Here is a 12,692-nt window from a genome sequence, read left to right as displayed (position 1 = left end):
TACGATACATACTACTTCATTTCGACCCGTTACGTACCTGATCCAGAAGTGGGTCGACCGTGACTCGCGAGCCCATATGAAATACTCGTAATCGTATAGACCTTGCATATTGATTTATGTGCTCAACAAGGGTGAGATCTCGTATGAACATGGGGTAAGTCCAAAGAAAAAGTCCAGCCCTCTATTGTGTAGTTTTTGATCAAAAGGGATTTTTCCTATTGCCGAGGTCGCCGCTGACATTTCCAATTATATCTGGCAGGTTTTGATCTTTTTGATCCACTCATTCAGCTTACGAATCACCTAAGCAATTCATTTTCAAATTTACACCAATCAGAGGAAAATTAGAAATACAGGACTGGATTGAAAATATAAACCGTACTACATACGACTTCGAGAATCTTCCGTATCAGCCCGTGTTATGCTAACACATCTGTACGGAGTAACTCCTGAATCCAAGATCCACAGTCAGGCCAATGTGTGAACTATAGCATGATAAGCTGACGAACGGGGCTGGATGCCTTTGAATTCATCCAGAAGCAACATACGATACGGCGAACTTGCCATCAATACTATGCAACGGCAAAGCTGGTGGATAGTGTGCCCAATAAAGCTTGCATCCAGTGGCTGTTGCGTCCACGCCCAAATCGCTGTAAAAATGATGGTCAGATTTTAAGACTTTGGATTTAATGATCCATCCTATTGACTAGCGCATATTGGGATGTCTGAATGTTGCAAATTTGCTACTGCCATCTGAATAGAGTAACACACCAACCAAAATGGCGGGAGTCGTGGATTCATTTACTTCGACCACGCTTGAGGATGGCAGGGTGCTTGGAGTGGCGTTTATAGCCATAATGGCAGTTACGGTTCTTCTAGACAAAATAAACCAGCAATTCTCCTATGAGCATCAATTTTGGAAGAGTCAGCCATGGACCGGTCTACGGCCAGAGTTGTTCTCTGGAACAAGAGCATACTTTCGGTCATTTTTTACTGTTCGTGACATGCTGGATAAGGGATACCACAACGTAAGAATCTACAACCTCAAGTTCAATCATATTCGATTTAAGAGCTAATACTAATGAACGTAAAAGTACTCAAAGAGCAAAATATCATTTGCTCTGCCTGTGTTTGGCGGGAAACCATGGCTAGTTCTACCACAGGCTTCAGCGAAAGATCTTATTTCAAGATCAGACTCGGAGTTGAGCTCTGATGATATTCATATAGAGCAGCTGCAAGTCAATTATACACTTGGCTCCAAGGGCATTCATTTGATGCGCCTTCCGTTACAATTTGATGTATTGCGACGTCAGTTGACGCGGAAGCTGCCTCTGTTGACAGGCGCAGTCTATGATGAATTGGATAGAGGATTTAAACAATACTGGGGCACTGATACCATGAATTGGGTTGAAGTCGAGGCATTTCCTACTTGTCTTAAACTTGTCACCCGTGCAGCCAACAGAGTCTTTGCTGGCGAAGAAATCTGCCGTGATGAAGACTTTTTGGAGCATTCTAAACTATACACTCAAGGATCTGTATTTGTTGCTATGGCGCTACGGCTCATCCCAAAGTTTTTACGACCTCTAGCATCTCCTATCTTACAATTGCGCAATAACCATCATTTCCGTGTCTGTGCCCGGATTTGTGTACCAGTTGTGCAACAGAGGATTCGAAATACAAGAGCCAAGCAAGAAGATCCGTCCTATAAATGGGAACCTCCGGTCAGTTAAGGATGCATTGAGGAGAGTTCAACTACGATTACTGACTATTACTGCCTAGGTTGATACTCTGCAATGGCTTGTAGAGGAGTGCATAAAAGCTAAAGATCCCAAGGAACTTGACCCGATACTCATTACACGTCGATTATTGCTCCTGAACATGGTGGCAATTCACACGACCTCAATCAGTATAACTCACGCGATACTCAATATTAATACATATGAGCATTCCGAAGAAGTCATTACTAGCTTGAGAGAGGAATGCAATCGCCTTCTTGGCGAGAATGATGGTGTCTGGACGAAGGCCGCCCTAAATGATGCCTTGCGCTTAGATTCCACCATCAGAGAATCTATGCGATGCGACGACCTGGAACCCTTTTCAACCGGCCGCATGGTAGTCCACCCTAACGGCATTGATATCAACACTGCGGCTGGTAGCTCCATACATGTGCCTCATGGGGTCACACTCTGTTTACCATCACACGGAATTCACCGTGACCCAGAGTTCTACGACTCGCCCCTAGAATTTCAGCCATTTCGTTTCTCTGATCCACGAGAGAAGTTTCTGAAATTACAAATGAAGGCACAGACCGACATGCAGACTGCACTTGACTTGAAGACCACGTCACTCGTTACAACCAGCGATACCTATCTCGCCTTCGGTCATGGCAGACATGCTTGTCCTGGCCGCTTTTTCGCGGCTCAAGAGATGAAATTGATGTTGGCGTACGTACTTCAAAATTATGATATCGAAAAGTTGAAAGAGAAACCTCCCTCTACGATGTTAATGGGCACAAATGTTCCGAACGAGAAGGCCAGGATTCGAGTGAAAAAAAGAGCCTGATAAGCATAAATATAGAGTACATACCTTAGGATACATTTTTTTTTACTTGCATACTTTCTTCCAAAAGACTATATTACATTTTTCTCATTCTACTGCGCAAACTGGGGCAATAAAACTGCATCCATCGATCAATCCTAGTTTATCATATACGCATAGAAAAGGTTAACATCGAGTCAAACTACTCAGGATGAAAGTACACTTAAAGAAATACAGCCCCATCGAAGATAAAAAATAGCCGTCAAAATCACGATTATTTATCAGGGACTAACTAATTCCTCTATTGTCTGTTTAAATTCTTCCATAACCGACTCAACCCACGTTCCCTCAACAACACCTTCCAGCCACGAGAATCCGATATTCAAACGACTATCAGGGCCAGTGGACATCATTACCTCCAATGGTGACCCTACCACATTTCCAGCTTGACTGAATAAAACTTTCTTCACCTTCCAGCTCGATGATTCCGCCGTCTTTGCGGTTGAGAAGACTCCTAGGTTCGATAGCTCAATACTCTCTCCCCGTGGTTTCCCAATGTTCTTTTGGAAAAACTTATGAGAATCACCTACAAGCTTGAGCAAGCCTGTACGTATGTTTCTGCCTTCCTTGGCAAGCTCCCCTGTGATCATTGCCCTGACTTTGATTGCCTCGTTCCAGATATATGAGTATTTTTCATCTATCGAGCCAGAGATTGGTCGATTGTGCTCTTGTACATAGCTATTTGACCAAGTTCCAATGGAGTTATCATCCACTTGATCTTTAGGCAGAACGGATCTAAGCGAAATTGGACCAGCCACCTTGAGTATTGTGTACTTTTTCGGTAGTTGGTTGAAAACCGTGTAAGCTAGGATTGATTCAATAGCACCAGTAACGGTTGTGTTTTTGCCACGAGATATCTTAATTATATCTGCTGTCCTTGAAGCTGAAAGGGTGAAAGATTTGTATCGGGAGCGTCTCATATAAGGATTCTCGGTGATGTTTTCAGCTGTCCATACGGTACCACTCCAACGGGGCATAAGCTCTCTCCAGACAGTGCCAAGTATGAAGGAGACAGATATTGGCAATGGGTGCAAAGCCTCGAGACCAGGAATGAGGTCTTTTTGGGACGGGATCACCAAACGAGGAGTAACCGTCGTAGAGGTCTGAACCTCGCTCGGACTTGTTAGTGCGGAGAAGAAGGAACGATGGAAAGCCATGCCAGATAGACCATCTCCTATAGCATGATGAACCACAAAACATGCTATGAACCGTGATTGATTGCCTGCATTGACCGCAGAAGTTTCATGTAGAATTAGTAACCTCCAGAATGGCAATTCTCCATATCTTTGTTTAAAGTCGCGATTATGCTCCCGCTCCAGGGTCTCATCGAGTTCACTATCGATTTCGGCATTTGGATTCCATGCTTCCTTTCTCTCTACAAATGTGACCACATCTTGCAAATCGATTCGCGGCAACCGCGCAAAGTAAGGATTTGGAGTGTCTTCACCTATAGGAATGACACCTAAAATAGCATGTTCTTGTATGACGTTTTCCAGTGCAGAAAATACCGGCTCCTGGAGTGTTGGAACAGTCGAATTGTAAACGTACAAGGCACTCACGGCTATATTGCTATGATAGCCAAGCGAATGTTGCGCAGTTGAATGTCTTTCTAACAGGCCTGAAGTGTGATACGTCTTAGTTACTTCTTTGAGAACATCTAACTCGATGTATCCGAGTCTTACCTAGAGATCTAACCCTTTCCAGTGACTCGGCGATCGAGTTAGACATTTTGTATTCATAGTTAGAGCAACTGGGTGCACAAATTGATTGCTTCAGTATACGGGGGCACTTCTCTACTGTATACTTCGACAGGTAAAGATGTATGGCGTGCAATTGTATAGTAATTGGCACTTATTGCTTACCCAAACTGTGGATGCCTTGGTGCTCTCAACTTGCACGGAAGTCAGCATCAACACCAAATTGACACGCCAAGCAATTTACGTTATTGATATAGCACATCCATGCTGAGGCTGTTCTTGATGCAGAGTCAGTTATTATTCCTTTTTCACGGAAGTCCGGACGCTCTCCCTACCATGTGAGGCTTTCCATTGTGCCCTTGTCAAGTTGTCAGCTTCTTATCTACTTGATCCTGTCATGTTGGTGCTACTATTCTAAGCAAGAGCATCCGAACATCAGCACTAATGCACTATTCCTTCGAGTACCGTATTTACAGAATTAGCGGTAATACTATGAGAGTGTCATTAGATACCATTACATACGTGTAATACCGTGTCATGAAACCATTACGTGTCTTTCGTATCAGTGGACATATATATACGGTTTTGGATGACAATACCGCTAGAAGCTAAATGGCGGTCCATTCGGCTGTGGATCTGGTGGATCTACCACAGCCGCAATACATAGGGGGCATCTTTAATTTTATCCTTGATCCTTGATCCTTTAATCCATTCTGACCATTCGACTCGCCGAGAGCGTAGAAATAAACTAAGTTGCAAGCAGCTAGTTACAGCTTATTGCATTTGTAATAATCCGATGGAATATAGATTCGGTGCTCCAGGTTCTTGTTGATATTGGCCTTCGGCCCTTCCAAATATGATCATAGTCCGAGTAATACTATAGTCAACGGTCACCTATATCGGAGTCATCGGACCAATGCATGTTCAGAGTCCCGCTATGGACCTTAAAAATCACTTTGAAAGGAGGATTAACCATATAGGTACCCTGGAAGCCGGCCTGATACTATTTCAAAAATCCTACAAGTAGCAAGCTCTTACATTTACGCAATTCATATGCCTACAAGGTGCTGGCTACAATTGGATAGGGACGGAGCTGGGCCACTCTTCCATGCATACATAGTCCAAAACGCAGTGTAGGGGCTGGTTACTCCTACATGTAACCAATAGTTAGCACCAACATGTGATCCGGCGCTTCGGAAGAGAGTATGCTCATCGCACGTGTGCGACTTGACTACTGCATATCCAGTTGAAATCCGTAACTAGCGAATTGACTCAATTGCGTAATTCTTGGCTAAGTAACTAGCTATTCCCATGTGATGGAATGAATGTACTATACGGCCTTGGATTGGATGGGCGCTCAAAGCGTTTCCACAAAGTGCCATGCAGACAAACAGTCTTGTTATACTTACCCCTCTTTATCAACCTTGGAACTTGCAGGCAGTTAAGTATCGTACTTGGGGATGAGGAAAAGTCAAAGCAGCTATTAGGGTTAAGGTTATAATTGTAATTCTAGAGATGTATCCATCACAGGATAATCACATCTCAGAACACAATCGTAATGGTAAATCTCTCTGTGCTTAAATAGTGAAATGTACCAAGGTCCTGATAAGATTAAAAAGATTGAATGAACTTTTGTGAGCTACCTACCTAAGGTCTGTGTGTAAATTTTTCGCGTTAGATGCTCAGATCCATAGATGTTTTGGGTCAATATATAATTATATACTTCGTACTTGCACGTGATGTCGAAATACCCAAACAATTTACAAACCAGGTAGCATTAACCGCCAACGATTTGATTTCAAATTTAAATAATTTATACATATTCAAATCATACTCTCATTATCCCCAGAGCCCAGATTCCAGCAAAGTCCCACAATATCTTGGTGTTAAGGGGATTCCCCCCAAAGCTACAGGCACATGTTCCCGGTGCACGAACATATTGGAAGAAAGGATAGATCCTTAAACATTCCCCGCATAGCCCTCCACAGATCACCGGATTGAACTTATTGTAGGTTGAGGTAACTATTGGCGAGAATTCCCGATTCTCATATGAATGCTGCCAGGCTACGTAAATGTTGTAAACCGGAAGATTACACCCATTCCCTAGGTTGCTCCAGGTTCTAGTTTCCCGACGCGAATACCTTGGGAGTGGGAGTAATTCGAAGAATGTGTATAAAATAATTTAGGATGGATTTTGAATCAGTCAACCGATGTTTCTTTTCACCTTGTAATTCCAATTTGTATATTGAATAACAATGGCAGACGGCTTCATCAACCCCTTCAACGACACACCAACGGCCGAGATGTACTGGCACAATCAAAGAGGACATTAGTTGTATCCGAAGAGTTATTTGATTGTGCAACGGTAGATGTAGAAGATTACGAAATGGCCAGTCCACATGCAAAAAAACAGCTTTTAAATCCCGGTCAAAGAGTACGCCGTCATAGAGACGACTCATCTTTCTACAGCCTCAGATATCTTGACGAGTTATCTTGACGACCCCAAATATGCTATTGACATTCTATCAAATAAAGTCTCTGCAGTACCATCGTATGTCAAATTGAATATCCTCGCAGGAGTGGCGATTCCGCGAGACACTGCTGGCTTGGTGACTCAAATCCAGGGTGAGATTATTCCAGCTGATAGGTCAATCTCACTGCAAGAGCAATTGCTTCACCACTCATCTGCGGAAATAAAATCCTTCTGGAACCGTCAGAAAGTAGTCCAAAATCACAGATTCTGATGGTTCGTGTTTCGGTTGAGGCTGGGCAAGTCCAACGGACCCAGCTGATGCACCCGCTGTAACCGAGTATGCAGTGAAGCACAAGCTGATCTGTAAGGCCAATTTTACCGGAAGTGAGAGAGTCGACCGGATCATCGCTGGCTTCGCAGCATCTTTCCTCTAGATGGCCCTATTGGAGCTGGGTGGCAAAGCTCCAGCTGATGTTCTCGAAGATGCTAACCTCGAGGATGTCGCTAATGCAAATAGATTCCATCCGCCTGCGCAGGGATAGGAATCGGCTCACGGTTTGCAAATGGTTTGTTTCCGGGGAGCTTCTATCATCTGAAGATGCCGTCATAGCCTACAAGGTATCTTACTATCGTATACACTGTCATGACTTGAACGTTGCCTTGCTAGATGCTGCAAAACGTGCTGGTGTCACTATTCACACCAAGCAGCGAGTCCTTTCTTATGATTTTGATGCACATAGTGCCACGATGGAAGCTGGCAAGACACGGATGCTGGATCTTATTGTCTGCGCTGACGGTATGTTTGTCCCTATGAGCCCTGAATTGCATGCACTAACACACATATAGGTATCAAATCTATCGCTAGCCCTTTGCTTACAGGCCAACCTGATATTCCTACCGTATGTTTGATTTCCGGAAAGCAATTTCTAGCAGATGCGGATCGTGCAAGTTGGATCTTCTGCATGGTGCGGTCTGGCTGCTCACCTGGTCGGATGTCCTACCCACAACAGAAAACTTTACAAGATCGTTGTTTGCGCCGCTTCTTACAAAAAGACCACTGATGAATTCTGGGTTATAAAATGCAACAATAAAGAACTCCACAAGCGTTTCGAGTCATAGGAACCTCGTGTTCAAAAACCGTTCAAATTGTCCCACAATCTCATAAAATAGCGACACTGCCAATTATTTCCATATGGGATCATCGTTGTCACCCAATATTGCCCTATGCAGCCCAAGCCGCAGAAGACTGTGTTGTTCTATGTCATGCCTTGCCTTACAGACTGACCCAGACACTGCACTCAAATAAGGTGAAATCATGCGCCGTTCAAGAGCATCCTTAATTACAGCCAAAGACTCGTAAACGTCAGTATACCCTCCGTATATATGATAGGTCCGAGCAAAAGGAAATCAGATCTGGGGCTACAAGCCACGACTGTTCGGCCATGATGCTGAGCAACATCCCCGGGGCTAGCTTTGGAGCCGTCATGGAAGTCATGCAGAAACTACTCTTTGATAGAACAACGAATGTAAACTGACATTTTCAAACACTGGTAGGTTCAGGAGCGACACATGATTCGGTAATAATAATTCAAGGAACTGGCTGCAAACGGCCAATAAGACAGTGGGCGCTGTTCGGCGCCAATTAGGGCACAATGTTTTAGGTATGTGATTCGGCCGCCAGCTTAGGCGGTGAGACGTCTGGAGGTCATCAATCTGCCGCCCATCCACATTACGACAGACAGTCAACAACAACTTCTCTCTACGATCATGATCTTTATGTCTCTTCATTTCGTCAACTCTCAACACCTTACGGCCAAATGGCAAAATCGAGAATACTAGCAGTTGCGACGCATATCGGCCGACGAGCTTACAGATACAAACTTTCCGTCATTTCGACATTCTTCGTTATTTTCTTCGTAATCCCCATCTTTTTATACACTTTATTAGGCACCTATCTCGCAAATGATCCACGATTAGTGCCCCACGCGATTCGCAATGCTCGCAATGTATTGTTGATCACGGCTCATCCAGATGATGAGTCGTTGTTTTTTAGTCCAAGTATCTTACACAATTCAGAGAAACCGCATGTTAATCGACATTTGCTTGTTTTATCATCAGGTAACTCCCCCCAAGTGAGCGAGAAACAAAAACAACGGGGATTAAATATGATCATGACAGGAAATTTTAATGGTCTTGGAGAACATCGCCGAACAGAAACAAAAGCGTCTTGCGCTGCGCTAGGCATCCGAGATGACAACTGCGTTATCCTGAATGACAAAGACCTACAAGACAATCCTCGGCAATGGTGGGATGACTCAATCATTGAAAAAATACTGGGAGAGTATATCAAAAAGTGGAATATCGACCTCATAATTACTTTCGATCACTACGGTGTCTCCGGCCATGTCAACCATAGATCCGTCAGCAAGGGTGTGAAAAAGTTCTGTGACGAACATGACCATATGCCACCCATCTATACAAATCAGTCCAAATTTTTGCTGAGAAAATATTCCTCGCTATTTGATTTGATTCCCACATCTCTGCCCTTCTCCTGGCGAATCTTGGAAGCTCTTATCGCTCCAGTGCCAATGGGATATGAGACGCAGGTGTCGACTACAGAAAAACCGGTGCCGCCACCTCAAGGGGGGGATATATATGGTGATAAAGCACTTATTGTGACGGACTGGGGCCAGTATATGCAAGGACGACGGGCATTCAAGCAACACGCATCGCAGTATTCCTGGGATAGAGTGCTGTACTTGATAGTGAGCCGGTATATGTGGTTTAATGATTTGAGGAGATTGTAAAGTGATAATGTATCTATATTCTTTTCTTTGAAATATACAATAAAGAAAACCTGGTTCCGAATGACAAGTTGCTAAACTTTGCAATAAACAGACCGCTAATGCATAAAGATGAACATTAATAATACACATATATAGATTAACTAACCAGAACCAAACAGGATGTAGACCAGCTATGCGTCCTTGATGCAAGATAAACCACCCTCCGTGTCGAATTTATCGGCTATTATTTTATTCCGTTTCGCAGCGTATCGTCTTCGTCGCAGACACGTACAATAATAGACTGTCAACATGAGCGAGGCCACAAAAGACATGCAAACGAGGACCGACCCCATCCGCAGGTGTCCGATCCAATTTATAAGAGCGGCGTCGAAGTTGTGCCAGGACGACGATCCGAGATGGCGGAATAACGGCGTATCAACGAATCCGTTGAGCATGTGTAGGCGCGGCGACCCGGGGATTCCGCCTAGTATTCGAAGGGAGGTGCGGTTCTCTTGGAGGGTGAAGATGGTACTACAAAAGGCATCCAAAATTAGCGGTGATGCTCACGAGTTGTTATATAGAATTCGAACTTACGATGCGTAGTGACAGCCAGTGCTGAACATGACTGCGACATAAGGGAGATAGAACCACACATGGTTATATGGAGCAAGATTGTTGACAAGGTCCCGCACAAACTCATTGCCTTGACTGGCCATCATGAAGCCGATTGAGAAACCTGTCGGGTGAGCGGCGGGAGCGACAAATTCGAAGCGCCTCAAGGGTCCTAAGCTGCGTTTGCAAGCGAGGTCGAAATCCAGAACGACACCTAATTGAGATCTATGTTGAGCCGATTTGAAGTTGAAGGGGGGAAGGACAAGTTGGATGACATACCTCCGTATTTCTGTAGCACCATGTATCGCAAGGCGTCGACACGCTCTACGGGATAGCGATAATTGTTCCACATGTCATTGAGATGAGGGAACTCCTCCTTCACCAGTTTCTCGGCTGCGTTGTCATCCCAGATGTACGCTGTCCAGTTCAGGTGATATTTGATGCATTCATCTCGAGCGCCCAACCACTCTGGTCGAGGTTTGTGTGGTCCTAGATGAATATGGTGTAATATAGGAGGGACGAGATCTTGATATGAAGAGCCTGCAGTTGTTTGATTGACCGGGTATGAGGCGAAGGTCACGTCAAAATCATCACGATCCTTCGATACCCACGATTGAGCAGAAGCGTGCCTCCAGCGAGTGGAAAGTGACACGAGGTTGAATAAAGTGTTCCCCAGAGGCAGCCACCATCTCTGCGAGAGCAACAGCACCGCACACACGACGATCAATAGTCGCACTCGGAGGGAAGGCATTGTCCATTTGACAAGTCACGGAATATGAAAGCGAGACATGGACCGGATTTTTTCCAACAGGGGGGAGAGAAAGTAACTTTGAGTGTCTTTTTCCGGCAAAGAGGCATATTTAATTATTTATTTAATACGGCTTGTAGGGAGGGCCTTGATTGGACAAAGCAGACCCTGAGGCTGAATGGCCAAGCTCAACACTAAAGAGTTAAGCTCAACGCTAAGCCGCAATTCCCAATTCCCTTCCTTCCCAATTGTTACAGCTGCAGAGCAGAGGCAGTGCCACGCTTACTAAGAATCTTTGGTCCTTCCTTAACTTAGTATTCTCATTCGCGCCCCCTCGGATCCTTTCTGCAGCGAGTTCAGAGCATGCTGTGTATCAAATTTGGCTGCCTAAAGTCCTTGATGTCAGTGTCACCAACCTTGTTAACTCAACTTGAAGGTTGAATGACCGGAGTCCACTGTCTGACCGTGCATCGTCCGGAACCACCGGGTGAGGAATTTACGTTTTACCTACGGAGGAGCCCTGTACATTCGGGATTTGCAATTCGCGGGGGCATGAATCCAAATCCGAATTTGTTACAAAGAAATTGAAGGAATTGCCGGATCTGGAGTGCTACTGCTAAAAATGGAAGGAGAAAAAAAAAAAAAATTACTACTACAAGTACGAGCGGGTTGTGTCGCATCACCAGGTGGCAGAAACACGGAATACGAGACGTTACTCGAGCACCAACCAACGGCTTTTTGGCGTGTACAGAGTCTCCATCTGGACGCCGGTTTCAGTCAGGGGCCCTTCATCAGATTGCTGCAAATTTGCATCAGAATTACAAAAGACAAAAGTACAGACGAATCAGGGAGTACGGAGTACGCAGCGCAGTCCGTAGAGAAGATAGCAAGTACCGAAAATATTTCTCCTCTGGAGTCTCTGTGGTAGAGTTCCTTCACCACGAGTTATCGTTTAGCGTAATCCGTTATCGACGAAATTGGCATTATTTTCCTTCAATTAAAGTGCCACAGCGACCGCTGACCACTAACCTCGTCCCATGGCGGCTTGTGGCTGACAGTTACGAGCGCTGGCAATTTTAGCCCGGCCAGTGGGAGCATGGCGCTCTCGATCAGTCAGCAAACGGAATCACGCCATTCGAGGGCGTTGTGTGCAAAAAAAAAAAAAAAAAAAAAAAATGGTTGAGTTCAATGAGTTGTCAGAGGTTTGTGCGTTGCTTAGTTACTCTGTAGAGTTTTTGGTTTTGGTTTTTTGCTCCACGCTAGCCACCGTTTCTCCCTTGCTCTGCGCGTGGTGCTTCCCTGTTTTCGAGCGGAATGTGCACGCTGAGAGTTGAAAGCTTAGCTGGGCGGAGTCTGGTCAGACTACTACGTAGGTAGGATCCCCAGCCTTGTAGAGTCAAGTGGTAACTATTTGCGCATCAAAATTTAAAAGGTTCGCTAAGTCAGCGCCTTGCAGGGATTAATAGTGAACTATTCGCGCCTCGAAAGTTTCGAACATTCAAGGTTTCAGCTTAGTCAGAGTCCGGTAGGTGATCACAAGAGCTCTGAAGCCACATCACGCGATCTATGATGTTCATCTCTCGAGAAATGTAACATTTCACGTCAACCAGCCAGCAGAGATATCTCATAGATGTTTCCAACTTATTGAGTAACTCGCCTCTTACAATGCTGTTGGAGACTATGGTAATTCCCGGTAACCGTCACGCTGATTTGTTGAATTAATAAGTTAACTAGTTAAGCTGTACGGAGTGCTTAGTTAACTAGTTAGTTAGCCAGTTAAG

At 44.7% G+C, this 12,692-nt stretch overlaps 5 protein-coding genes across 5 annotated transcripts; 3 read left to right on the top strand and 2 right to left on the bottom strand.

The window, feature by feature from the left end:
- Positions 1-776: 776 nt before the first annotated feature.
- Positions 777-2,559, top strand: EYB26_008690 (uncharacterized protein; the record flags this gene model as incomplete). The annotated part of the gene is made up of 3 exons (XM_054267941.1): positions 777-1,025; positions 1,092-1,718; positions 1,777-2,559. The coding sequence occupies 3 exons, from the start codon at positions 777-779 to the stop codon at positions 2,557-2,559; spliced, it is 1,659 nt and encodes a 552-aa protein (XP_054123916.1).
- Positions 2,560-2,816: 257 nt separating this feature from the next.
- On the bottom strand, positions 2,817-4,323 carry EYB26_008689 (uncharacterized protein; the record flags this gene model as incomplete). Its single annotated transcript, XM_054267940.1, has 2 exons — positions 2,817-4,213; positions 4,278-4,323. The coding sequence occupies 2 exons, from the start codon at positions 4,321-4,323 to the stop codon at positions 2,817-2,819; spliced, it is 1,443 nt and encodes a 480-aa protein (XP_054123915.1).
- Positions 4,324-7,248: 2,925 nt separating this feature from the next.
- Positions 7,249-7,826, top strand: EYB26_008688 (uncharacterized protein; the record flags this gene model as incomplete). The annotated part of the gene is made up of 2 exons (XM_054267939.1): positions 7,249-7,561; positions 7,612-7,826. The coding sequence occupies 2 exons, from the start codon at positions 7,249-7,251 to the stop codon at positions 7,824-7,826; spliced, it is 528 nt and encodes a 175-aa protein (XP_054123914.1).
- Positions 7,827-8,582: 756 nt separating this feature from the next.
- Positions 8,583-9,572, top strand: EYB26_008687 (uncharacterized protein; the record flags this gene model as incomplete). The annotated part of the gene is made up of 2 exons (XM_054267938.1): positions 8,583-8,883; positions 8,944-9,572. 2 exons carry the CDS (start codon positions 8,583-8,585, stop codon positions 9,570-9,572), a joined length of 930 nt encoding a protein of 309 aa, XP_054123913.1.
- Positions 9,573-9,742: 170 nt separating this feature from the next.
- On the bottom strand, positions 9,743-10,914 carry EYB26_008686 (uncharacterized protein; the record flags this gene model as incomplete). Its single annotated transcript, XM_054267937.1, has 3 exons — positions 9,743-10,082; positions 10,146-10,377; positions 10,443-10,914. 3 exons carry the CDS (start codon positions 10,912-10,914, stop codon positions 9,743-9,745), a joined length of 1,044 nt encoding a protein of 347 aa, XP_054123912.1.
- Between the last annotated feature and the right edge of the window lie 1,778 nt (positions 10,915-12,692).

The sequence above is a fragment of the Talaromyces marneffei genome, chromosome 7 (assembly GCF_009556855.1).
Source record: "Talaromyces marneffei chromosome 7, complete sequence".
Classification (NCBI taxonomy): domain Eukaryota; kingdom Fungi; phylum Ascomycota; class Eurotiomycetes; order Eurotiales; family Trichocomaceae; genus Talaromyces; species Talaromyces marneffei.
The sequence above is the reverse complement of the archived record's forward strand: the minus strand, read 5'-3'. Positions and strand labels throughout refer to the sequence as shown.